This window comes from Balaenoptera acutorostrata, chromosome 10 (genome assembly GCF_949987535.1).
Source record: "Balaenoptera acutorostrata chromosome 10, mBalAcu1.1, whole genome shotgun sequence".
In the NCBI taxonomy this organism is placed as follows: domain Eukaryota; kingdom Metazoa; phylum Chordata; class Mammalia; order Artiodactyla; family Balaenopteridae; genus Balaenoptera; species Balaenoptera acutorostrata.
The window spans coordinates 71,484,835-71,510,411 of NC_080073.1; the positions used below are offsets into that span (position 1 = coordinate 71,484,835).

Below are 25,577 nucleotides of genomic sequence, written 5' to 3' on the forward strand. Positions count from 1 at the left end.
AAGAATAAAATACCTAGGAATAAACCTACCTAAGGAGACAAAAGACCTGTACTCCAAAAACTATAAGACACTGAAGAAAGAAATCAAAGATGACACAAACAAATGGAAAGATATACCATGTTCTTGGATTGGAAGAATCAATACTGTCAAAATGACTATACTACCCATGGCAATCTACAGATTCAATGCAATCCCTATCAAATTACCAATGGCATTTTTCACAGAACTAGAACAAAAATAAAATAAAATTTGTATGGAAACACAAAAGACCCCAAAAAACCAAAGCAATCTTGAGAAAGAAAAAGAAAGCTGGAGGAATCAGTCTCCCTGACTTCAGACTATACTACACAGCTACAGTAATCAAAAGAGCATGGTACTGGCACAAAAACAGAAATATAGCTCAATGGAATAGGACAGAAAGCCCAGAAATAAATCCATACACCTATGGTCAATTAATCTATGACAAAGGAGGCAAGAATGTACAACAGAGAAGACAGTCTCTTCAATAAGTGGTGCTGGGAAAAGTGGACAGCTACCTGTAAAAGAATGAAATTAAAACATTCTCTAACACCATACACAAAAATAAACTCAAAATGGATTAAACACCTAAAGGTAAAACCAGATACTATTAATCTCCTAAAATAAAACATAGGCAGGACACTCTCTGACATAAATCGCAGCAATATCTTTTTAGGTCCATCTCCTACAATAATGGAAATGAAAACAAAAATAAACAGGACCTAATTAAACTTAAAATCTTTTGCACAGCAAAGAAAACCATAAACAAAACAAAAAGACAACCTCCAGAAGGGGAGAAAATATTTGCAAACGATGCAACTGACAAGGGATTAATCTGCAAAATATACAAACAGCTCATGCAGCTCAATATCAAAAAAACCCAATCAAAAAATGGGCACAAGATCTAAAAAGACATTTCTCCAAAGAAGACATACAGATGGCCAAAAGGCACATGAAGAGATGCTCCACATCGCTAATTATTAGAGAAATGCAAATCAAAGCTACAATGACGGGGCTTCCCTGGTGGCGTAGTGGTTGAGAATCTGCCTGCTAATGCAGGGGACACGGGTTTGAGCCCTGGTCTGGGAAGATCCCACATGCCGCAGAGCAACTAGGCCCGTGAGCCACAACTACTGAGCCTGTGCGTCTGGAGCCTGTGCTCCGCAACAAAAGAGGCCACGATAGTGAGAGGCCCGCGCACCGCGATGAAGAGTGGCCCCCGCTTGCCGCAACTAGAGAAAGCCCTTGCACAGAAACGAAGACCCAACACAGCCAAAAATAAATAAATAAATAAATAAAATTAAAAAAAAAAACTACAATGAGGTATCCCCTCACACCGGTCAGAACAGCCATCATCAAAAAGTCTACAAATAATAAATGCTGGAGAGGGTGTGGAGGAAAGGGAACCCTCCTACACTGTTGTTAGGAATGTAAATTGGTGCAGCCACTGTGGAAAACAGTACAGAGGTTCCTCAAAAACTAAAAATACAGTTGCTATATGATCCTGCAATCCCAATCCTGGGCATATACCCAGAGAAAACAATAATTCAAAAAGATACACGCGATTAGAGACCTAAATGTAAGACCGGACACTATAAAACTCTTAGAGGAAAACACAAGAACACTCTTTGACATAAATCACAGCAAGATCTTTTTTGATCCACCTCCTAGAGTAATGGAAATAAAAACAAAAATAAACCAATGGGACCTAATGAAACGTAAAAGCTTCTGCAAAGCAAAGGAAACTACAAACAAGACGAAAAGACAACCCTCAGAATGGGAGAAAATATTTGCAAACAAATCAACGGACAAAGGATTAATCTCCAAAATATATAAACAGCTCATGCAGCTCAATATCAAAAAAACAAACAACCCAATCAAAAAATGGGCAGAAGACCTAAATAGACATTTCTCCAAAGAAGACATACAGATGGCCAAGAAGCACATGAAAAACTGCTCAACATCACTAATTATTAGAGAAATGCAAGTCAAAACTACAATGAGGTATCACCTCACACCAGTTAGAATGGGCATCATCAGAAAATCTACATACAACAAATGCTGGAGAGAGTGTGGAGAAAAGGGAACCCTCTTGCACTGTTGGTGGGAATGTAAATTGATACAGCTACTATGGAGAACAGTATGGAGGTTCCTTAAAAAACTAAAGATAGAATTACCATATGACCCAGTAATCCCACTACTGGGCATATACCCAGAGAAAACCATAATTCAAAAAGACACATGCACCCCAATGTTCATGGCAGCACTATTTACAATAGCCAGGTCATGGAAGCAACCTAAATGCCCATCGACAGATGAATGGATAAAGAAGATGTGGTACATATATACAATGGAATATTACTCAGCCATAAAAAGGAACAAAATTGGGGCTTCTCTGGCGGCACAGTGGTTAAGAATCCGCCTGTCAATGCAGGGGACACGGGTTCGAGCCCTGGTCTGGGAAGATCCCACATGCTGCGGAGCAACTGGGCCCGTGAGCCACAATTACTGAGCCTGCGCGCCTGGAGCCTGTGCTCCGCAACAAGAGAGGCCGCGATAGTGAGAGGCCCACACACCACGATGAAGAGTGGCCCTGACTTGCCAAAACTAGAGAAAGCTCTCACACAGAAACGAAGACACAACACAGCCATAAATAAATAAATAAATAAGTTTAAAAAAAAAAAAAAGGAATGAAATTGGGTCATTTGTAGAGATGTGGATGAATCTAGAGACTGTCATACAGAGTGAAGTTAAGTCAGAAAGAGAAAAACAAATATCATATATTAATGCATACATGTGGAACCTAGAAAAATGGTACAGATGAACTGGTTTGCAGGGCAGAAACTGAGACACAGATGTTGAGAACAAACGTATGGACACCAAGGGGGGAAAGCGGTGGGGAGCGGTGGTGGTGCTGTGATGAATTGGGAGATTGGGATTGACATATATACACCAACATGTATAAAATGGATAACTAATAAGAACCTGCTGTATAAAAAAATAAAATAAAATTCAAAAAAACCAAAAAAAACAAAACAAAAACAACAACAACAAAAAGATACATGCACAACACCCTTCTTCACTGCAGCACTATTTACCATAGCCAAGACATGGAAGCAACCTAATTGTCCATCAACAGAGGAATGGATAAAGAAGATGTGATATATATACACACAATGGAATACTACTCAGCCATAAAAAAGAATGAAATAATGCCATTTGCAGCAACATGGATGGATGGACCTAGAGATTATCATACTAAGTGAAGTAAGTCAGAAAGAGAAACACAAATACCATATGCTACCACTTATATGTGGAATCTAAAAAATGATACAAATGAACTTATTTACAAAACAGAAACAGACTCACAGACATAGAAAACAAATTTATGGTTACCAAAGGGGAAAGGCCGGGGGGGAGGGATAAATTAGGAATTTGGAATTAGCAGATACATACTACTATATATAAAATAGATAAACAACAAGGACCTACTGTGTAGTACAGGGAACTATACTCAATATTTTATAATAACCTATATGGGAAACGAATCTGAAAAAGAATATATATCTGAAACATTCTGCTGAACACCTGAAACTAACACAACATTATAAATCAACTATACTTCAATGAAAAATAAATTAATTTAAAAAAGATTTGGGCTTCCCTGGTGGCGCAGTGGTTGAGAATCTGCCTGCCAATGCAGGGGACACGGGTTCGAGCCCTGGTCTGGGAAGATCCCACATGCCGCGGAGCAGCTGGGCCCGTGAGCCACAACTACTGAGTCTGCGCGTCTGGAGCCTGTGCTCCACAACAGGAGAGGCCACGATGGTGAGAGGCCCGCGCACCGCGATGAAGAGTGGCCCCCACTTGCCGCAACTAGAGAAAGCCCTAGCACAGAAATGAAGACCCAACATAACAATCAATCAATCAATCAATAAATAAATCTTTAAAAAAAAAAAAAAAAAAAAAGATTTAAAGAGAATATTTACTTTATACAGTCTTGATGTACCAAACGATTACTACAAACAGCTGGATATTTTAAACAGTTATCTCCCCAATGCCCTCTTAGTGCTCTAAAAATCACCTCTCTCAAATAAAGAGACAAACAGGTCTCCTTTCTTAAGCGTGTAATTTTTATAAATTGCATCAGACCCCCAGTGAGCGTCTTCCTGGGAGTTTCACCAAAACCAAAAAGAAGTTCTGAAAGAAAACTGCAGCAGGAGATCGGGGAAAGCGTGTGGAATTGCGGAGTCACAGAACTGACCCGCAAGCTGTCCTTAGTCAAACCCACAAGTCAGTGCCCCAGGGGTGAAAGGACCTTGGGAGGCCAGCTGACAGCAGGGCTGGTCCTATCTCCCCTGCAGGGGTCGCAAGTGCAGCTCGCGTTCCAGCTGCTCGGCAGTCAGGGTACCCTGGATGGCCTCGCAGCCCGGGTTGAACACGGAGTACGCGCTCTTCTCCCCCTCCGTCTTCTCCTCGGGGCCTCGTGTCCCCACATACATCCAGTAGAAGAGCGACAGGACAAAATAAGCCAGGCCAAATTCCAGTTGCACAAACAGTCCCAGCAGGACCAACCAGAGGAGCACCTTCAAGAAGGTGATGTTGGTCAGGAGAGACTGGTCCTGCGGGGGCGGGGCCGGCGGAGGCTCGGCTGGATTCCCCGGTGGCTGTGACACGCGGCCCCCAAGCCGAACCGCTCCCTAGGACACACACAAACAAACCAAAGTAAGAATAATAGGCAGTGGGGCCGGGAGGATCAAAACCGATCTGGAGAGACAGCTGTCCTTGCTCGGGAAAGGCTTCTGGCTCATCTGTGTCTATTTTCTTGCCCTGCTCTCTAGGACAACCATCTCCAAAGAGCTCCTATGCATTCTGCTCCAACAGAATCAAAACTGATCAGTGAGATGTGACCCAATGAAATCCTTACAGCGTTCAGAGGGATATCCATCTGAGGCAGACATTTCCTCAGATTAATCTGTTGCTAACAGGAGCTAATTTGTGCCTGGTACAGAAACTCCCCCGTAATTGATAAGGCAGTGACCACATGCTTCCCACACAGAATCAATATATGTTTGCTGATTTGTCTAGAGGAGCTAAAATTTTGTTGAGTGACATGATTCTAAAATGAAGACTACACCAGAAACAGGAAACAAAAATCCCTTTCACACATTAAAAAGAAAGTCACTGTTATAGCCACAACCTTTCCATCCCCTGTGACCATCCTACACACCCCCAGGATCTCCTAACTGGACTCCCCACCTCCTAACTCTTCCCTCCCCAAACCATCCTATGTACAGCTGCTAAATGGATCTGCTACAACACCCATCAACCCCCTGCTCACAAACCTTTGACAAATTTTTATTGCCTACGGGTTAAAATTTAAACTCCTTGGGCTGGAATCCAAGGCCTTGCATTCACTCAACACACAGAAATGCCAGTACACAGGCCCCTGCGCTGTGTGCTAATGGGAGACACAGGTACTTAAGGAGCTTTAGGGTGCTTGATCTCCAGTCCAGTATTTTCCAAACTTTTTTGGGTATGACCCACAATAAAAAATACATTTTGTACTGCAACCCCGCATACACATATCAGGGGGAAAAAAGGTCACAAATCAACAAATACCTTCCTTACATATGAAGCTTTGATTTTCTATTCTATTTGTTTAAATTTAGTTTTAACAGAGGACTAGATCCTCTAAATTGATTTCACCACCCACTAATGAGTCATGACTTGCAGTCTGTAAAACAGTGGTCTAAAAAGTTTCTGAACAACATGATCCACCATCTACTGCTCTATAAATGAACCCTCTACTCCAGTTCAACTGGTCTTACGACCCAAAGACATTGTCCCTCTGTGGCCAGGAATAGCCTCTGCTTCCTCTCCATTCTTCAGCAACTTGCTTCCTCCAGGCAAGCATGGTGAACTGTATATGCCCCGAACTCCTGGGCCATCAAGGAGGGTGTCCCCTCTGCCACCTAGAGCTCTGACTGGCTGTTTCTCACTGAGCACCAAACTATTCCTCATTCAAGTGTCTCTCTTTTAATATAGGTCACATGTGTCCCTAGATTGTTGCACGAGGCCCCAAGCTACCATTTATTATCTTCTGGTGTCTCCAGAGCCAAACACAGTACCCCACACATAAGTTCTCAATACATAGTAGACTTTTAGTTCATTTATTCAATTATATCTCGTATTCTTCACGTGGCAATTTAAAAGGGACCACAAATATTATTTGGTCCCGATTAAAAATACAGGTCATCTGATTTATGTTGCTTCAGAAATTCTATATTGTTAAACCCTTGATTTTTAGTATCAATATTGTAATTATTACCTTTTCAATTAGATTGGAAAGGTTCTTAACATAAAATCAACAAACCCCCCCACACAAACACACACATTTATTAAACAAATAAGTGTCCCTTTCAGATTTAACCAGTGTGCACAATAGGGAAATCACTGAAGGTCTTAGCAGGGAACTAATACAATCTGATTAATATTTAAGACTATTCTGGCTGCCAGGAAGAAAATGGGCTGCAAGAGTAGAAGAAAGGAAATTGTTAGTAGCTCATGCAGGAGGCCCAGCAAGACAGGACCAGGCAGAGATTAGGGTGGTGACATGGAAGACGGAGAGAAATGATGGCTACAGAATACATCTTAAATGTGTACGACCTGAAACTCACAGTAGACTGAATTTATTTTATTATTGAAGGAGTATAACAAGAATAATGCTATGGCCACCATTTATTGAGTGCCTTCAAGATGCCTGATCTCCTGTAATCCAGCAAGCAGGTATTATTATTCCCAATTTACTGATAAGAAAACGCTGAGGTGTAAGCAACTCCCCTAAAGTCACACGGCTGGTGACAGGCAGAGATGAGTTTGGTCTAGCATCCTAGGATGATCTCCCTCCAAAGCCCTTTTTACTTAATTAGGGCCTTTATGGGGGGTGGTAAGGGGAAGGGTTAGAGAGCTAGAAGGAGATGAGGTGGGGTAGGGGGTTAAATGAACTGGCAAAGTGAACAAAGAGGGGGGAATAAGGAAATTCCTCTGCCTCGTTTGGCATTTGTTTTAGAACCAGTGTGCCTTCTGCTGTAAAAGCTGTGTGTGGAAGCGTTTGTGGTCACCACAGTCACCACAGCACATATGGTGCAGTTTAGGGACAGGAATTCCGTTCCTTGTATACAAGCTGCTTCCCACCTCAGGGCCTTTGCACTTGTGGTTCCCTCTGAGAGGAAAGCCCCTTCCCCTCACACCACCTGGCTGGCTCCCTCTTCTACAAACCTCAGTAAAAATGTCACCACATGGACCCTTGGCCTCTCCCAGGTTTCTGCAAAAGTGGCTCCTTCTTATGAAAATGGTGAGGTCACCTCCTCAGTGAGTCCTCCCTGCCCACCCAATTTAAAGTGGCACTCTGCATCCCTCACCCCCGATTCACTATCACAGCACCCTGGGTCCCCCCCACCTTTTTGTAGCATTCATCATTCTGTTCTTTCAACTCAAAGGCGAGTTCTGTGAGAGCAGGGCTTTGTCTTTATCACACTGTCTCCTGCGATACAGGAAAGCAGCTGGAACACAGTGGGCACATGATAGGATTATACTGAATCAATGAATGCTGATGAGGGAAAGGGAAAAGTTAAAAGATGACTCCTGGAATTGAGGGGGTGATGCAAAGGCTGTGCTTGGCCAGGTGACGCCAAAGAAGGAGAGCATTGGAGAAGTGGGCCAACCTGAGCCAAGGCTTGGAGGGGAGGAATTGCAGGATGAGTGTGGGCGATGGACCTTGGGGCTAGATGGTGCACTGGGGGCCTGGGAGGGAGACGGGGGTGGGGTGGGGGGCTTGGCAGGAGTTTTTAAAAGTTACAGGCATTTCTGTCCTAATGTGGTAGACGCTTGTCACAGAAAGAAATATTTTATTTTAGTGGACTGCTTTTCCGCAAGCTAAATTCGAGAGTGAGGTAAGGAGGAGGTGGATGCCTCCTTGTCAATGGCCAGCAAAAAGGAGCAATTAGAAACAGAAGGTTAAAGAAATCTCTGACAAGCCACTGTGTGCCACCTAAATTATTAGGTAGAGATAGATTATAAATTAGGGGAGAAAAAAAGCAGTTTAATGAGAATTTCACACCAGAACAAACCCAGGAATGGTAGCTGAGCCAATGAAAATGAGCTTCAGAGTTCCTTATGAAAAACAGAGTAATTAATAAGAAGCACTGGAGGTCCGGCATTTCCTCTCATCCCTTTGTCAGGCCATCGGCTTTTGGGTTTTTAATAATGAAAACTTTCTCCAAGTTCAGCTTCTCTAGATCCAACTCAATGATCTCATATTCCTTTGGAAATGAGACATACAGTCAAAAACTCATTGTGTGGACTAAATACTATTTTGTAACTGGGAGAGGAAAAGAGGTAGAGGAAATGGATTCTAAAATCCTAACCAGGGACTTCCCTGGTGGCGCAGTGGTTAAGAATCCGCCTGCCAATTCAGGGGACACGGGTTCGAGCCCTGGTCCGGGAAGATCCCACATACCACGGAGCAACTAAGCCCATGTGTCACAGCTGCTGAGCCTGTGCTCGAGAGCCCGCAAGCCACAACTACTGAGCCCACGTGCCTAGAGCCCGTGCTCCACAACAGGAGAAGCCACCGCAAGGAGAAGCCACGAAGAGTAGCCCCTGCTCGCCCCAACAGGGGAAAGCCCGTGCGCAGCAACGAAGACCCAACACAGCCAAAAATAAAATAAATAAAATAAAATAAATAAATTTATTTTAAAATAAATAAATAAATAAAATCCTAAGCAATTGTGCTCAGTGAGTTCTAATCAACAATAAAGTCATCCTGAGACAAACTGCATGCAAGGAAATGGACTGTTTGAAACCTGCTGCACTCTCTTTCTACAAGTCAGTTGGAACCCTGCGTGTCATGGAGAATAATATCTAATCCAAACTGAGTAACAGTATGCTCTCCTTGATTACAAAAAAAAAAAAAAAAAATTCCTTAAAACCAGATGTGGTGCAATGATAGATGAACTGAAGTAATTTTAAGAGGAGTAAGGTACATTTTAATTTTCAAAAGGAATTTTTGGCTGTTACTGCACTTAGGAGGGACAAAGGCCATGTCACAGATTGCCTCACAGCACAGATATCCCCTTGATGTTTTGTCCTGTATTCCCACATAGATGCTCCAATCTCACACTCAAGTCATCACCTTGCCACCTTACTCATGAGTGAAAACGAAGATACTGAGACGTGAATAGGAAATTACCAAAGACTCACAGGGTGAAAAGGATATCATACCAATCTATATATTGTCTTCGCCTTGAACATTCATTGTTAAACCTGAATAGGGCTTGCTAGTTCAATAGTGAGACAAAGGTACATGCCACCACGGGCAGTTACAGTTACCGCACTTTTGCGAATTTTGTATTCAAATGCCATTTCTAAAGCGCAGGCTATTTGGGCGACTGGCTGCATGTGGCCCAGGTGCGAACTCAAATGAAGCTTTAATTACTGCCACTTTTTATCAGAATCCAATTAGACCTTTTACCCTCCATTAGCAGAGCGCTGTGACTCAACACCATTGTGGAGAGGTTTCCCAAAGCCACCGGGGGCACAACGATAACTCAACTCGCTGTGAATAACACAAGGGCAGAGGTCCTTTCTTCCAGGATCCTAGACCCTCGCTTCAAGCCTGGAGTCGGAGCTGCGTGGGTCGCGGGCTGGAAGGAAAATGTGGAAGCCACTCATCAGGGCCCATGCGAGAGGCTGGAGACGCGAGGGCCCGCCCCCGAGCTGGCGCGAGGCGCCAGCAGCCCCGCCCCGCCACCGAAGGCCCGGCTGGAAAGCTGGGGAGGGAGCCTGGCTGGCGGGCCGGGCCGCTCCTTGACGCGGCGAGGTGGGGGGCTGGGGGGGTTGCCACCACGTGGTGGCGGGGCGGGGCCTCGGCGGAGCTGCCCGAGAGGCCAAGACGGCGGCTCAGAAGCCAGGTACCCGGGGGTGAGGCCTCGTTCCTCTCACCTGAGCGAGGTTGGGCTGGGCCTGGGCACTCGCGGGCCTCAGTTTCCACACCAGGAACCGTTTTAGCCAGCCTGGCGCTGCCTTTGGAGTCGCAGCTGCTTCCGCCTTCTCTCCCGAGGTTTGTGCACGCTGGCTCGAAGTGCTGGGTTCGGCCGCCAGCCCGGCTCGCTTCCGGACCTCCCGGAACTCAGCTAACCGCTGCTCCATAGCGCGTACCCCGTTTCCCGCGCGCCCGAGAACGCGCGCGTGCCCGCTCGCAGGGGCACCTGTCCCCGCTTTGCCCGGCGCAAGGCTGCAGTGCGCCTGCGTAGCGGCGGCTGTATGCTGCGCGTGCGCGTTGGGGGCCTGGGGCCCAGGCCGGGCGTTCGCTGGGTTTGTGACGGTCGGTGAGCCGAGTGTACAGCTAGTTGTTCCCTCCAAACGCGTGGACGCGGTGTTCACGTCCTCAAACTATGTGGTTAAGAATCTAAAGCATAAAGGCTGCCATACTGTTCCCCTCTCTCTTGCCCCGGGCTAAGTTCTGCCGTGCTCCATCTCACTTCAGGGATCTGCTCCCTAACAGGTGGCCTATCTTCTAGCAGTTGAGCATCAGATTGAGAAAGTGGACCTGGGGCACTGAAGAAGGCCCGTGATCTGTGGGATGTTCTGCTGTCAGAAGGAAGGCAGGATACAGCCTACCTTTTCCTTTTAGCCGGTTTGCCAATCTTAGCACTTTGGAGGGTGGCTTTCTCACTGATCATATGGCAGGCAGTCTGTGCAGACCTCTCATTGGTCTGCCGCGCTGGAAACTACCTGTGGATGTGTCTAGATGGGCCAGAAAGTTAAAACAAAACAAAACAAATCTTTTATTGGGGTGCAACTTAAAATACACAAATGTGAAGTGTTTGGCTCAGTAGATCTGTAATTAGGTGTACACCTATATAACTGTTACCCAGATAAAGAACGTTTCTAGTACCCTGAGGACTCCCTTGTGTCCTCTTCCCAATCACTACTCACCCAGAAGGTCACAGTTCGGGTCAGGAACTGTTAGATTTTTTAAAGCTCTAAGCATCTAGCTAAGTGCCACTCACTTAATTGAGGCTCAAATATTTCTTTGATCTTTCTGAGTGTGAGTCAAAAAATCAGATGACCTAGAATGGAGTCTTTCATTCACTTAGCAAATATTTATTGAGAGCCCTCTACGTGTCAAGTATCATACCAGGGATGCTGGGGTGAAGGAAACAAACCCTTGTTTTCGTAGCATTTAGCATTCTAAATGGGAAGACTAATGCATAATTACATATTTATATTTAATGCAATGTCAGGTACTGATTAGTGCTGTGAAGAAAAGTAAAGTAAGGAATAAGGATGGTGGGGCTGTTTTGAGCCAATGACCAGGGAAGGCTTCTCTGAGGAGTTGTCATTTGAGCAGAGACCTAAGTGAAATGAGTGGTGGAGGCATGTAGATATCTGGAGAAGAGTGTTTCAATCAGAGGAAACAGCAAGTGCAAAGGTCCCGAGACCTCAAGTACTATGCTTGACCTGCTCACAGAACATCAAGGGTCAGTTTGGCCTTACAGGCCATGGTGGAGACTTTATACTACATTCTGAGTGTGATGGTAAGCGACTGGAGGATTTTGAGTAGATGACATGATCTGATGTATTTTTAAAGGATCACACTGGCTGCTGGAGGTGGGACCCTGGAAGAGGGCAAGTATAGAAGGAGGGAAACAAGTTAGGAGCAAGTACAGTGGTATAAGAGAGTCTGGGAAGTTGGAGCTAGAGTGGGAAGTGATGCAGGTGGTGAAAATTGGTCAGATTCTGAATATATTTTTGGATATCTGGGCCAACATAATGTGCAGCTGGATTGGATGTGGAGTGTGAGAAAAAGGAATCAAGGATGATGGATTTCCGCCACCCCAGTCCACACACCTGAGTAACCAAGTGAAGGATGCCAAGGCCCTTTACTGAGATAGAGGAAGACTAGGAAGAGAGGATTATTCGATAAACTTGGTGAGTTTTGTTTTGGACATGCCAAGAGTTTGAGATGCCTATTGGACAAACAGCGTAGGCAATTGGATAGTGAAAACTGGAGTTCAGGGAAAAGTGAGAACTGGAGCTACATATTGGGAGTCATCAGCATGTGTGTGATATTTAAAGCCATGAGATCAACTAAGGAGTGAGTGTGGATAAAAAGAGGATATATGAGGACTGGGCCCTGAATAATTAGAGATGGTCTGTGAGACAGAAAAGAAATGGGGGTGTTTTACCACAATGACCTGTCACTGAGAAGGCACAAAAAATTTCTTGCCCATCATGGCGTCCAGAGTAGATCTGCTTCTCTGGAGGGACTGGTGACTCTTTTATCGATTGTCTTTCCCACTTGATCATCACACTGAGACCTTAGAGCTGTATTTATCATCTACTTCTAGTAGGCGTTTAGACTTAAGGCATACGATTTGTGTGGGCTATTGCAATCAGGGTCTCTGGCAGGAAATATGGCGCCTTCAAAAAGGTTAAGTAAGGAGAGCTTCGTGTTACAAAGATGTGGCGAAATTAAGGGAGCCAGCAAGGAAGTTCACAGGAAGTGTTACCAGCCTCTGGGCCTCAAGCAGAAGAGGAGAGAGTGGTCATCAGAACTCAGTGAGACCTGTAGCTATAGGAGAAGCCCGAGACAAAGGAGCCCTTAAACAGGTAGAGAAAGGTGGGAAGAGGATAAGGGGAGCAAACAGAGAATATCCAGCCAAGTGCTAATGGCATTTCTAGCTGCATCTTGTTTCAGTAACCTTATTTTCCCTTTGCTTTGTTTTCTGATGATAAATTTATTTTGTCTCAGTGCTTTGTAAACCTCTTTAAATTCTTTTTGGAAGAGGCTGAAAGAATGGGAAAAAGTAAAGATGAAAGAGATGATCATGAAGAACACCTCATGCCAAACTAACTCCTTTTCCTTTTTGGATAAGATTATGAGACTAGTAAGTAAGAAGGGTCCCAAAGTGTACTTAATGTGTGAATTTAAGTTTTATTATGAAATACTTTGTGTATACCAAATTTCATATATATAAACTGGACACATAATAAACATATATATAATGTGTATACATGTATATCATATTTGTAAATTATAAGTAATAAAATATCCACATGCCCTCCTAGTATCCATGCCATGGAGAGTATACTTCCCCATTCTTTGACTTTGAACTCAGTCATGCAAGTTGTTTTTGCCAGATGGGTGATGGCAGGTATTATACAAGTAGGGGGGGCTTGAAGTGTGTTTGTCCTGTTGAGTTCACCCTCTTAATACTCTGCCCTGCCATGAGATGAACTTGCAACAACTAGCCAGCTGGTCCAAGAATAATGAGAGTTTTGTGGATATGGTCACCCAGCTGACTCACTGACCAGTTGAGCCCAGCCCAAAATAGTTGCCCCTGGCTTACCCAAGATGTATGAAAAATAAATGTTTATTTCATATCACATTTTGTGGGTTTCATTACACAGAAAAAGCTACTTAAAAAAAAAATAAAGAAAAGAACGTTCCTCTGTGTGCCTGTGGTCCATTCCTGACTCCTACCCACCTCTTTAATCTATTAATGTAGTAAGTTACATTAATAGACTTTCTGTTAAATCATCCTACATTCCCGGAATAAACAAAACTGAGCCACTTTATGAAATATAAAATTCAAAGCTAGATCCAGTTTGGTAATCTTTAAGGAAGTTTATATCTATGTGCATTAATGAGATTTTCCTATAAATTTTTTTCATGCACTGTTCTTGAAAGGTTTTGGCTTTAGGATTATGCTAGCTTTCTGAAATAAGCTGAAGTCTCCATCTCCCTCCCACCCCCCCCACCCCCATTTTCTAGAACAGTTGGAATAAAATAAGAATTAACTGGTTCTTGAATGTTTGATAAGACTTAGTAGTAAAACCATCTAGACCTGGTGTTTTCTTAGATCAGATAAATAAATGTAAGCTACAGTTAAGTGACTTCATAGCTGGTCAACACAGCCTTACCCAAAAAGAGTTAAGAAGTGGATCAACATCAGTCTGTCCTGTCTGATGTTTTTAGGAGTGGCATGGATGAAAATACAAAAGACAATTTATCATGTTTTCAGGTAACAAAAATTTTACAGAGAAATCTTATATCTTTCGGGTAAAAAAAAAAAAAAACTAAAACGAATCTGATTCAATCTGTCATGATTAAAGTGTTGTGTAGATGCTCAGAGGGAACGCTACTTCCTAGACTTGCATTTATGTTTTTATATCTTTGTTTTTATTTCCTAATTGTTGGCTTGAGAACAGTTTGTTTCAATAGGACTTGGAGCTTTTTCCTGACCCCAGACCGGGGAGGAGGGGAGTATATGGTGGATGCTTCAGCTGCTCTAGTCAGTCCCATTGTCAGAGTGAGAGAGGACGCCCATACTCATGCTTTCTTTGGTCCTGTCCCTGCAGTCGCCACGTGTCAAATTCTGAGCCCTGTGCTTTATATGACAAGCCATAGGAATGTCCAAAGGAGAGTGGCCTGGATAATGATGTTTCTAGAAAAGGGTTTCTTGGCCTTGGTATTTTAGACATTTGGGGCCAGATAATTCTTTGTCTTGGGAGCTGTCCTGTGTCTTGTAGGATTCTTAGCAACATCCCTGACCCCAAGCCATACTTGCCAGTAGTGCTTCCTGGTAGTTATAACAGCCAGAAATGTCTCCAGATGATGCCAGATGTCCCCTCGGAGGCAAATTTGCCCCTGGTTGAGAATGACTGGTCTAAAGACCATATCTTAGTAAGAGTAATAAAGGCAGTGGATGATCTGGGCTGGAGAAGAAGAGTCATAGTGAAAACATACCAGTTAGTTTTAGAAACTGTTAAAAGGGCTATTGTGAGTGGAGGAGCAGAATCATTTTGTGTGGCTCCAAAAGGCAGAACTAAGGCCAACAGTTGGAAATTACAAGGTGACTAATGTGGACTCTTTAAAAAAGAAAAAAAGGGGGAGGGGCGGATTTTTCAGCAACTCCGTTATTCCAGAAATAGCAAGTCGCTGGAATAATTTCAGTGCAGTGAGTTCCCTGACACTAGCAGTATTCAAGCAGAGGCTGACAACCACTTGTCAGGAATGTTGTAGAGGGGATTCTGGACTGAAGAGGGATTTGGTTAACGTAGATGATTACCAAGTCTCTTCCAACTGGAGAACTTTGTGTTTTACTCCATAGTAGAGCAAACTGGGATGAGAAGATGGAAGACTTTGGGGCATCAGTCTAGAATGTGTCGCATAAGGTGTTGGTGCCCCTGCCCAGATCCCCTCAGATCTCACTATTGCTGTACATGCTGATGGCTTGTTTCTACAAGCCCCTGGGTGCTTTCTCTGACTGCAGGAGTGTGTTTAACTAGTGCATGAGGCAGACTAGCAGTGGTGGGGGATTATTCCCCCTAACCCTCTAACAGCCTTCAACCAATTTTGGATGGGAGTTGGTGGATACATACCCCAGCTCCCTCACTCCTCATCGGGATGACTCTGAGGTACATTCCACAGAATCTCCCAGGGGTCTTCAGGAGGAGTGAACCTCAGTTGCCCACAGCAATACCTGCTCATTAAAACATCCTATATTACCTTTCTTCCCTTTCCTGTCTCACTTCCTTCCCTGCTCCACTATCAGTGCTCCCTGGAATCACTTCCCCAGTAAGCCTCTTCCATTCAAATTGTTATCTCAGGATCTTCTTCCAAGAGACTCTAAGGTCAGACCTAGGTAAGACCTTAGGAAGGTCTATGGACTTGGTTGCAGAAGGGGAAGTAAATGAGAGGGCTGGTTGGTATTTCACATTTAAGAGACCCCCGAGTCTTGAAGTATGAAGCAAGCACAATGGCTTTAGAGTGGTACAGTCCAAGGAGAATGATATTTGAAGATGGGAATAAAGAAGTTAAGAAAAGAGAAAGGAAGGGGAGGAGAGGCCACGGCACTTCAACTGAAGCAGCCGGATCAGGACAGCTCCTGGGGAGGCTATTTGGTCCACACTTTATGCTGAGCTCTGTAGAGGACAGAATCAGAACAACCAATCCAGTCATTCTATGATTCTGTCCTCCAAGGACTTTAGAGACCATTCAGTCGGTAAATGTTGATTGAACACCTGCTATAAGCCAGGCCCTGTGCCAGGCTTTGAGGACGCAGAGAGGAATAAAATACAGTCCCAGCCCTTAGGAATTTAAGGCTTAGTTGGGGAGGCAGACTCACTAATAGACAATTAAACATGGAGGTCTGAGGGAGCAGAGGAGGGTCACTAACTCAGACTGGGGAGTAGTACAACTTCTTTGGATTTAAATATGGGGAAACCAAGGCCAGTGGAGGAAAGCTGATGAGGTTATGTAATTCCTGGGCATTGCCGTAGACAATGAATATTTCTGGTGATAGTTCATTCCTTTATAGCACTATCTTTTGCATTTGCTCTGGAAAGTATCGCCACCTGATCCCCTTGCCCCCACCCACTCTTGGCTTGATCACAAGTCACAGTGTGATCACAAGATCACACCTGTGATCACAGGTCACAACTTGCTTTGGCCTGACAACTACTGCTGGTTTGAGTTTTGCCTTTTTGTGCCCCCTACCCCCCACCCAACTACAGGGATCTTGCGGTCCAAAAGAGCCCAGCAGTCTCTGCTGTTTTTTGAGTCAGTCCTGCCTGATCCCATTATCTGAAGCTTCCTCATTACCCTCCTCTGCATCTCCTTAACTCCATTTAGCTTCCAAAATCTCAGGCTATAACAGTTTCCCACCCACCTGACGTGCCTTACGTTGTTCTGTTTTGAGTTCTATTGTGTTAGAACTGATGCTCAGAGAAATGCCTCCTACGACTTGCAGGACAGATGATCAGGCAAAGCCCACAGAATTACAGAAAAGATAATCTGTATGTAAATCCCACCCCAAAACTCTCCTTAATATTTTCGGAAAGTATTTGGAGAAGAGTCTCTTTGCAAGTTGAGAATGGGCATAAAGAAAGCAATAGGTGCTGTGTTTCAGATCAGCTGTCTCCTGCGTGGTTATGTATGGGAGTAAAGTTGGAAGGAAGGCAAGCTTTTGCCCTTTAAAGTCCTTTGAAGAAATGGACTGTTTGGTTAAAGTATGCACGTGCACCCAGAGTGGTATATTTCCTGATTCTTGACAGCGGCTCAGCCTCTTCGCTGGAAACCCCTGCTTCAGCCCTTGTATTTTCTCTCCAGCCATTGACCTTCTAGAGTGCCTGAACACCAAAGTTTAGGGCCCAAATGAACCCATCTTTCATCCTAACAGCATTAGCTGCTGCTGAGGCTCGGAGGTAAAGCTGGCCTCTTCTGCATGACTTAGCAGCAGGAACACAGCCAGGGCTCCTGACTCTGCTTGGCTGTCACCGCTCAGCTGTTAGTCATTTCAATGCTCTGCACACTGGGGAGCCATTATTGCTTCTGTAGTAAGTGAACGTGATGGAGGGGAAGTGAGGCTATTCCTACCCAATATCCGGCCTCCTTCCAACTTGTGTGTTGCTTTTCTAGACTTGTATCCTATGGAAAAGAGATTTTCTATCTTAGTTCTTTCTTTAAAAAATTTTTTTTAACCTTGAGGACCAGTTGAGTAGTTATCAACAATGAATACTTGTTGGGTTCCATAATAGTTTACCTTTGCAGAATGACTAATGTGTGCCAGGCACTATGCTACACGCTGAAAATCATTATGTACTTTAATTTTCTCAACAACCCTTCAGGAAGGCATTTGGACAGAGATTAAGTAATTCAGTGTTACACAGCAAGCCACTAGCAGGACCAGGATTTGAACCTGAGTCTGACTCCAAAGCCCAGGAATCCACTTATTCTGCTTCCTCCTCCGTGCAGACCACTTTCAAGGTTCTATGAATACAAATAGGTGTAAACCAGTCAGAATGGCCATCATCAAAAAATCTACAAACAATAAATGCTGGAGAGGGTGTGGAGAAAAGGGAACCCTCTTGCTCTGTTGGTGGGAATGTAAATTGATACAACCACTATGGAGAACAGTATGGAGGTTCCTTAAAAAACTAAAAATAGAACTACCATACGACCCAGCAATCCCACTACTGGGCATATACCCAGAGAAAACCACAATTCAAAAAGAGACATGTACCACAATGTTCACTGCAACTCTATTTACAATAGCCAGGACATGGAAGCAACCTAAGTGTCCATTGACAGATGAATGGATAAAGAAGATGTGGCACATATATATAATGGAATATTACTCAGCCATAAAAATAAACGAAATTGAGTTATTTGTAGTGGGGTGGATGGACCTAGAGACTGTCATTCAGAGTGAAGTAAGTCAGAAAGAGAAAAACAAATACCGTAAGCTAACACATATATATGGAATCTAAAAAAAAAAAAGACATGGTTCTGTTGAACCTAGGGGCAGGACAGGAATAAAGACGCAGACGTAGAGAATGGACTTGAGGACACAGGGAGGAGGAAGGGCAAGCTGGGACGAAGTGAGAGAGTGGCATGGACTTATATATACTACAAAATGTAAAATAGATAGCTAGTGGGAAGCAGCCGCATAACACAGGGAGATCAGCTCGGTGCTTTTTGACTACTTAGAGGGGTGGGATAGGGAGGGTGGGAGGGAGACACAAGAGGGAGGACATATGGGGATATATGTTTATGTATAGCTGATTTACTTTGTTCTAAAGCAGAAACTAACACACCATTGTAAAGCAATTATACTCCAATAAAGATGATAAAAAAAAAAAAAACTTAGCACATTGCCTGCAAAAAAACCAAAAAAAACAAAAAGCAGGTGTAAGTTGTGATCCCTAGTCTCCAAAAAAGCTTACAGACTCATAGGGAAGATGAAACAAGAATGTGAAATGCTAAGTAATGCCAGACACTATCTGCTAAGTGTCCTATCAGTGGAACAGACAGTCAGGAACTCACCAGGTAGAGGAAAAGACCAGAGAGGACAGGAGTGTTCTAAAAGGCTCCATGGAGGAGCATGGCATTTGATCGGCCTTGAAAGGTGGAAAGGACTTACGTAAGCTGAGAGGAGGAAATCAACCAAGCTATAGCGGACTTCAAACACATGGGTTCAAGTCCCAGCTCTGACATCTGTGCAATCATAGGAAAGTCCCTCATTTTCTTTATTGCTCCAGAAGGCTAAGGGAAGGGGTATGGAGTCAGAGAGAAAGCAGAAGTTTGGAACCAGAAGAGGCTTCAGAGAAGTAGGGAAAGTGTAGGTAGTGATTTGAGGGGGAAAGGATGTTGACAAAGATCCCTCTTGACTTTAGTGGTGGTTCCATGAGTAATTACTGTGATAATCCATTGAGCTGTAGAAGTAAAACAAACAAAACCCCCTAGCTCCTAATTTTTATTTTGCCTTGGGCAAGGCACTTGTCCCTCTGCTTCATCATCTGTAAATGGGGATAATATCTCACAGGCAGATATCAAGATGAGGTGAGCTGATAGGAAGTGCCCACCAGTACCTGGCTTATTGTAGACCCTTAGTCAACATGGGCAACTAAGAATATGAAACCAGCATGGTCCATACTCGGTGGGTAACCAAAGACCTGGGAAGAAACAGAGGAAGGAAAGAAGATCTTCCTAACCCAGACATATTGGAATGCATGTGGAGAATTGATACCTTGGTAGGTTCTTAGACTAAGGAAGATAATATTCATCTGAGATGGTTGAATTGAAATTGTCTCCATATCCAAACACTGACGCACAAGTTTTGCTCCTGCCTTCTTCCTGGTTCCTGTCACTGTCCAGAGCTTGTCTGAACCAAAATAAATCTCTTTCTCCCATTACCTTGATAGGCTTGGGTTCAATTTACTCAGCCATTGACCTCACTTTGAGGTCGCTTTGAGGTGGTGTTGACAGGCCTATCAATCAGCCAGCCTCCCACAGTCTGTTTGTAGGAGCCATTGGGGATTCCTGTCTGCCTTACAAGAAATCCAGCTGTTAGGAACAATGGACTGAGCCCCTCTGTGAATCTGGGCTCTCCATTAGGAAGTTAGTAACAGGGGAAACCATATAGTACTTATCTTTAGCTTTCAGTCTCCTTTCTCACCAGCAGCTGCTAAATACAGAGAGAGATTTCATGGTGAGGAATTCTCTGATTGGGATTTTCATCATGTCACCACACCGTCTTCTTTTCCCATACAAAATCCACTCCCAAGCCCCAGCACATTTCTTCCCACTGCCCATTCAAACCCTACTCTTTGCTGTGCTAAACTACAACTTTCCAAACATCCTGTATTGTTTCCTGCCTCTAACTTTGCTCACACTTTTTCTTTTTATCTGGGGCATCCTTTCCTCCCTTCCTCACCTACCTAAGTGCCACTCATCTTACATACTTCTCTTAAATATCTCCTTCTCTAGGAAGTCTCTTAGGCTTTGCCTCCCAGGTAGGGTTTGGTTCCCTCAAATATGCTCTCGCAGCACCAAGTGCATCCCCTATAGCAACCCTTATCACCTGTATTACAGTGGCTGGTTTACTGGTTGGTAGGATGTAGTTTCAGATTTTTGAATAATGACCAAAAATAATAGTGGCTTGAACAAGATAGAAGTTTGTGTTTTCCTTTTAGGCATCACTTGAGAGTGCCATTGGGCAATGACCCAGGCCCCTTCTATCTTACTGCTCTGCATCCCTAGGATGTTGACCAGAATAGTGCAAGTTGGCTCACAAACACACTAGAATTCCAACCTGCCTTATTCCAAAGCCAGCCTCTTAAACACCAGGTCATACTGCCTCTATTAGTGGAGCTGAGCTCATTGCTGATTGGGAAGGAAGATATTAAAAAGTTAGAAAAGTTCAAGGTATATTGGGAGATACTTTGAGTGCCTGGTGGGGATTGATGGGAGTTGATATCTTTTTTTTAATATTTGTTTATTTAATTTATTTAATTTATTTTTTTGGCTGCATTGGGTCTTAGTTGCAGCACGTGGGATCGTCACTGAGGCATGAGGGATTTTTTTTTGTTGCAGTGCCTGGGCTCTTCGTTGCCATGCTCTGGCTTCTCTCTAGTTGTGGCGTGTGGGATTTCTCTCTCTAGTTGTGGCACATGGACTCCAGGGTGCATGGGCTCTGTAGTTTGTGGCACACAGGCTGTCTCGTTGAGGTGCGGGGGCTCAGTAGTTGTGGTGTGCGGGCTTAGTTGCCCCATGGCATGTGGGATCTTAGTTCCCCGACCAAGGATTGAACCCGCATTCACTGCATTGGAAGGTGGATTCTTTACCACTGGACCACCAGGGAAGTCCCGGGAGTTGATATCTTGAAGGTTGGGTCTTATGGTGCAAGACTTGAATGTCAAAAATACATTTGATGATTGTTGTCAGATAGCGTCATTTCTCAGGCACATAGTCCACAACCACAGCATCTGAAATGGGAGTCAGCTCTAAGTGCCTCTTACGACTCTCCTAAACCTTTCTTATATCATTTTGAAGAGACATGGGTCAGATCTTTGCAAAGGTAAATGGAGTAGAGATGCTAATACTCAGTGAATCACTTCTAAAACAGGAGCCCACAACCTGAGCCATCCACCTTCAGAGCTGTTTCCAAAGCTGACTGATCATCACAATCACCTTGGCAGGGCTTCCCTGGTGGCGCAGTGGTTGAGAATCTGCCTGCCAGTGTAGGGGACATAGATTCGTTCCCTTTTCTGGGAAGATCCCACATGCCGCTGAGCAACTAAGCCCATGTGCCACAACTACTGAGCCTGCGTGCTGCAACTACTGAAGCCCGTGTGCCTAGAGCCCATGCTCCACAACAAGAGAAGCCACTGCAATGAGAAGCCCGTGCACTGCAACGAAGAGTAGCCCCCACTCACCGCAGCTAGAGGAAGCCCATGCGCAGCAACGAAGACCCAACACAGCCAAATATAAATAAATAAATAAAATAATAAATTTATTTAAAAAAAAAAAAGAATCACCTTGGCACTTTAATTGAAAAGAAACAGCATCCTGAGCCCCTCCATGGCCCTTGACTCTCCAAGGTGGGCTCAGGAATCTCTGTATTCTCCCAGTTATTCTGTTGACGAGGTGCTTGTGGGCACCTTTGCACTTAAGAGACCCATTACCACCCTATATTTATGCTAACTGCAGATTCACCAACGGAACCCCTTTTTCTTTCATGGCAGAAGCATTGATCTCTCTTTGGACCCATGGCAGGGTGATTCTCATTTGACATTCTCTCTAAACTCTGAACTCTACGTTATTGCAATGTCCAAAAGGTTTTGGACTCTCCAAGCCTGCTCAGTGACAAGCTTATTCTATAGAAACTTAAACACAGAGCTGAGCAATTCAAAAGTCTGAGTAGTTGAAATTAATGATAAGCTAGAAATAAAATAATTAATATTAAAAAAAACCAAAAAATCAAAAGTTTGGTTAACCACAAACCCAACCATTTTACATCTTGTAAAGAGGTTTGGAAAATCATTAGACCACAGAACTTCCAGTGGCCCCCTGATAGAGATTTGTTTTCTTACATTTGACCATCCATATCCCATTATTCTCTTCTCTCTAATTCCCTGGACCAAACTTTCTGTTTTTAGAAAGTTACCCGGGCAGAGACTGAGCCCAGTGATGATAATAGAACACTTCTTTAGTGCCTTCATGAGCCATATGCTTTATATACATCATCTCATGTAAACCCCCTTGACAAACTGGGTATATTAGCATTATTAGTTCCAATTTATAGGTGAAGAATCTAAGGCTCAGAAAAGAAGTAGAACTGGAATTCAAACCTAGATCTAAGTACAAATTCTGAGTTACTGAACTCCTCCTCCCCATGGTGTTCACTGTATGGCGGGGGGCAGAACAGAGGAAGAGGACAAGGAATAGAGGTGGAGAGACAGCTTCTTCTTGTTGGGACCTGCTGCCTAGTGTCCTTTTCTGTCCCCGTCCCCCCCCCCCCTTCACATTCTCATGCCAGTAGCAGCCAACACAGGAACAGCCTTTGATGCTCCAAGGCAAACTTTAGCAAACAAAATTGAGCTATTTCTGCAGAAAAAAGCTACCCCTCTGCATCATTTCAGAGCCTCAGTGGACCCACAAATATCATTTCCAGCTAATCACATATGCACCAGACAGTTATGATATACAATAAATGAACACATTTTCAGCTGATTCCCTTGAAGACAATTCACCAAATTTATTGGAAGGCACATTTATTCAAGATGACACACAGATTGGGGTTTTTTTTTCTGCATTTCCTTTCTTTGTTGATTCACTGTGTATTGTGTCTGAATCACCTGGCTTTTCTAAGTCAGCTGAGCTGAATGGGAGAAATCCAGGCATTGTGATTACTGCTGGGAAAATGGCAGATTTGCCTCATGAGAGGTATGATTGGGGCACTCTGGGATCAAGAGCCTTCTAAATCTGAGGCACTTGAAGAGGGAGATAACCTCACATTTGGTTCAAAGCTTCCCTTGGAGATTGAGTTCATCTCCCCAAATGCTATTATTTGTTGATGGGAGGAAAATTATACTGGATCCCCTCGGTTTGTAGCAATTAGAGTGAATTCTCCTGTGGCAGGCTGGGACCTCCAGAGCTTTATTTGGTTTTAATGTAGAGTGGCTTAAAGTGGATTCACTCTTCCACAGGCTAATCTCTCATTTCCCGGAGCAGATTGAATTGTTCAGAAATGAGCCATTGAGAGAACGCTTCTCATCCAGCCCTAGATTTGTGTCACATCTTTCTAGAAAAAAGAGGCTGATGTGGGGATGGGGTGGGAAGAGGCTGGCTGGACCTGTTTTGTGATGCCAAAAACTTTTCTCCAGTCTGAACAATCTCATCCTTGTCCCCCAAACCTAATTGATGAGCCCCAGATAAGGTACATTAAGAGAACCATTCTATCCCTTTACCACTCAGAGTACTGAATAGCTAAAAAATAATGTTAGCCAGGTGCAACCATATGGAAAGGGTGCCATGGTACAAGGTCTTGCCCTACCCTACAACCAACTAGCTCAGTTTTTCATCTGTAAAGTGAGCCAGTTGGACTCACTGCTCTCTGAAGAGTCTTAAATTGATTAAAGAAGAGTTTGATTAAATCCATTTCATTATTCTAAAACAGGGTTTCCCAACCTCAGCACGAATAACATTTGGGGCCAGATTATTCTTTGTTGTGGCGGCTGTCCTGTGCATACTAGGATGTGGGAAGCATCCATGGTCTCTACCTATTATATGCCAGTAGCACCCGCCCCCCGAGTTTCAACAACAAAAATTATTTCCAGACATTGCCAAATGTCCTTTGTGGGGGGGGGGGGGGTAGGGGTGGGAAAAGTTGTTGAGAAACACCTTCAACAGCTCCCTATGGCCAACAGGAAATTTATTCATTTATTAAGTATTTAATATTATTTATTGAGTATTCACTAAGAACAAAGATAACTGAGACACAGTCTCTGTCCTCAAGGAGCTCATAGTCTAGTTAGGAGGACAGACAGTTATAATCTAGTGTGGCATATGTAATGACCAAGAGAGATTCAGAGGAAGAAATGGGGGAAATTTTTTGAGGGAGAAGGCAGAGGGAGCTCAGAAAACTTTTTGGAGAAATTAATGATTAAATGGAACATTAAAGGATGAGTAGAAATTAGCAAGGCATTCCCAGCTGGGGAGACAGCCTGAGAAAAGGCATAGTGATGAGAACAATGACCTACTCTCACAAAACTCATTGGACTGGGGAGATGTGAGGATGAATCAGACAAACCTCCATCTCTTACCTCCATCCCAGCTGTGTATGGTCTCTTTTAACATTCCTGTCTTGGAAAGGAGTTCAAAACCCTAAAGAACTCCTAGTCATTGTTCTGCTGAGTCTCCAACGGATGTCCCTGCTGTGGAGCTCTCCAGGGTACTGAACCATATCAATCCGAACAGCAGCTCTCTACCTAGGGACATGCTTAGAACCTTGCTCCTTTCAGACTCTGACTCCTACCCATTCCTGCTGCCCTTGGCTGATGCCATGTAGTGTAAAAAGAAAAGGTTTACCAACCCAAATGATTCAAATTAAGAAACAAACAAATAAATGATAAATTATTATAAAGTAAAAATTATGGTGAGTCCCTATGAATAGTACACAGAGTTCTGGTGACCTTATTTTTTTTTATTTATTGGAATTTTATATGTTTTCTAAGATATCTATGACAGCATGTATTTCTTTACTCTGAAAAATATCATTTAAAATAAAATAATAAAGAGCTTTGGAATCAGAGGACTGGGGTGTGAATCCTAACACTGCCACTTAATAGCTGTCTGACCTCAGGTCAGGTAATTTAATCTTCAGTGGTCATTGTTTACTCAGCTGCAAAATGAAGGAAAAAAGGGGCAAACCTTCAACAATTTGCCTTACATGCCAAGGATCTGGAGTCAGAATGGCTTTAGATTTCTTACTAGCAATATGTGAAGCAAAACGACAATGAAGAAATGCCCTCAAAATACTGAAGGAAAAAGTACCCCCCACCTGGAATTCTATACCCAGCCCAACTATAAATCAAGGACTATAGAATAAAAACATTTCTCGACCTGTATGGAAATTCTCAACAAATTTCTCTTCCTATGCATCCTTCCTCAGGGAGTTACTAGAGTATACGCACCACAAAAAGTA

General features: G+C 43.6%; 1 protein-coding gene across 1 annotated transcript; it reads right to left on the reverse strand.

Moving 5' to 3' along the window:
• Positions 1 to 4,005: 4,005 nt before the first annotated feature.
• SAYSD1 (SAYSVFN motif domain containing 1) lies at positions 4,006 to 10,315 on the reverse strand. The gene is made up of 2 exons (XM_007197924.2): positions 10,024 to 10,315; positions 4,006 to 4,718 (listed from the first exon to the last, which is right to left on the reverse strand). The coding sequence occupies exons 1-2, from the start codon at positions 10,228 to 10,230 to the stop codon at positions 4,368 to 4,370; spliced, it is 558 nt and encodes a 185-aa protein (XP_007197986.1). The 5' UTR covers positions 10,231 to 10,315; the 3' UTR covers positions 4,006 to 4,367.
• Between the last annotated feature and the right edge of the window lie 15,262 nt (positions 10,316 to 25,577).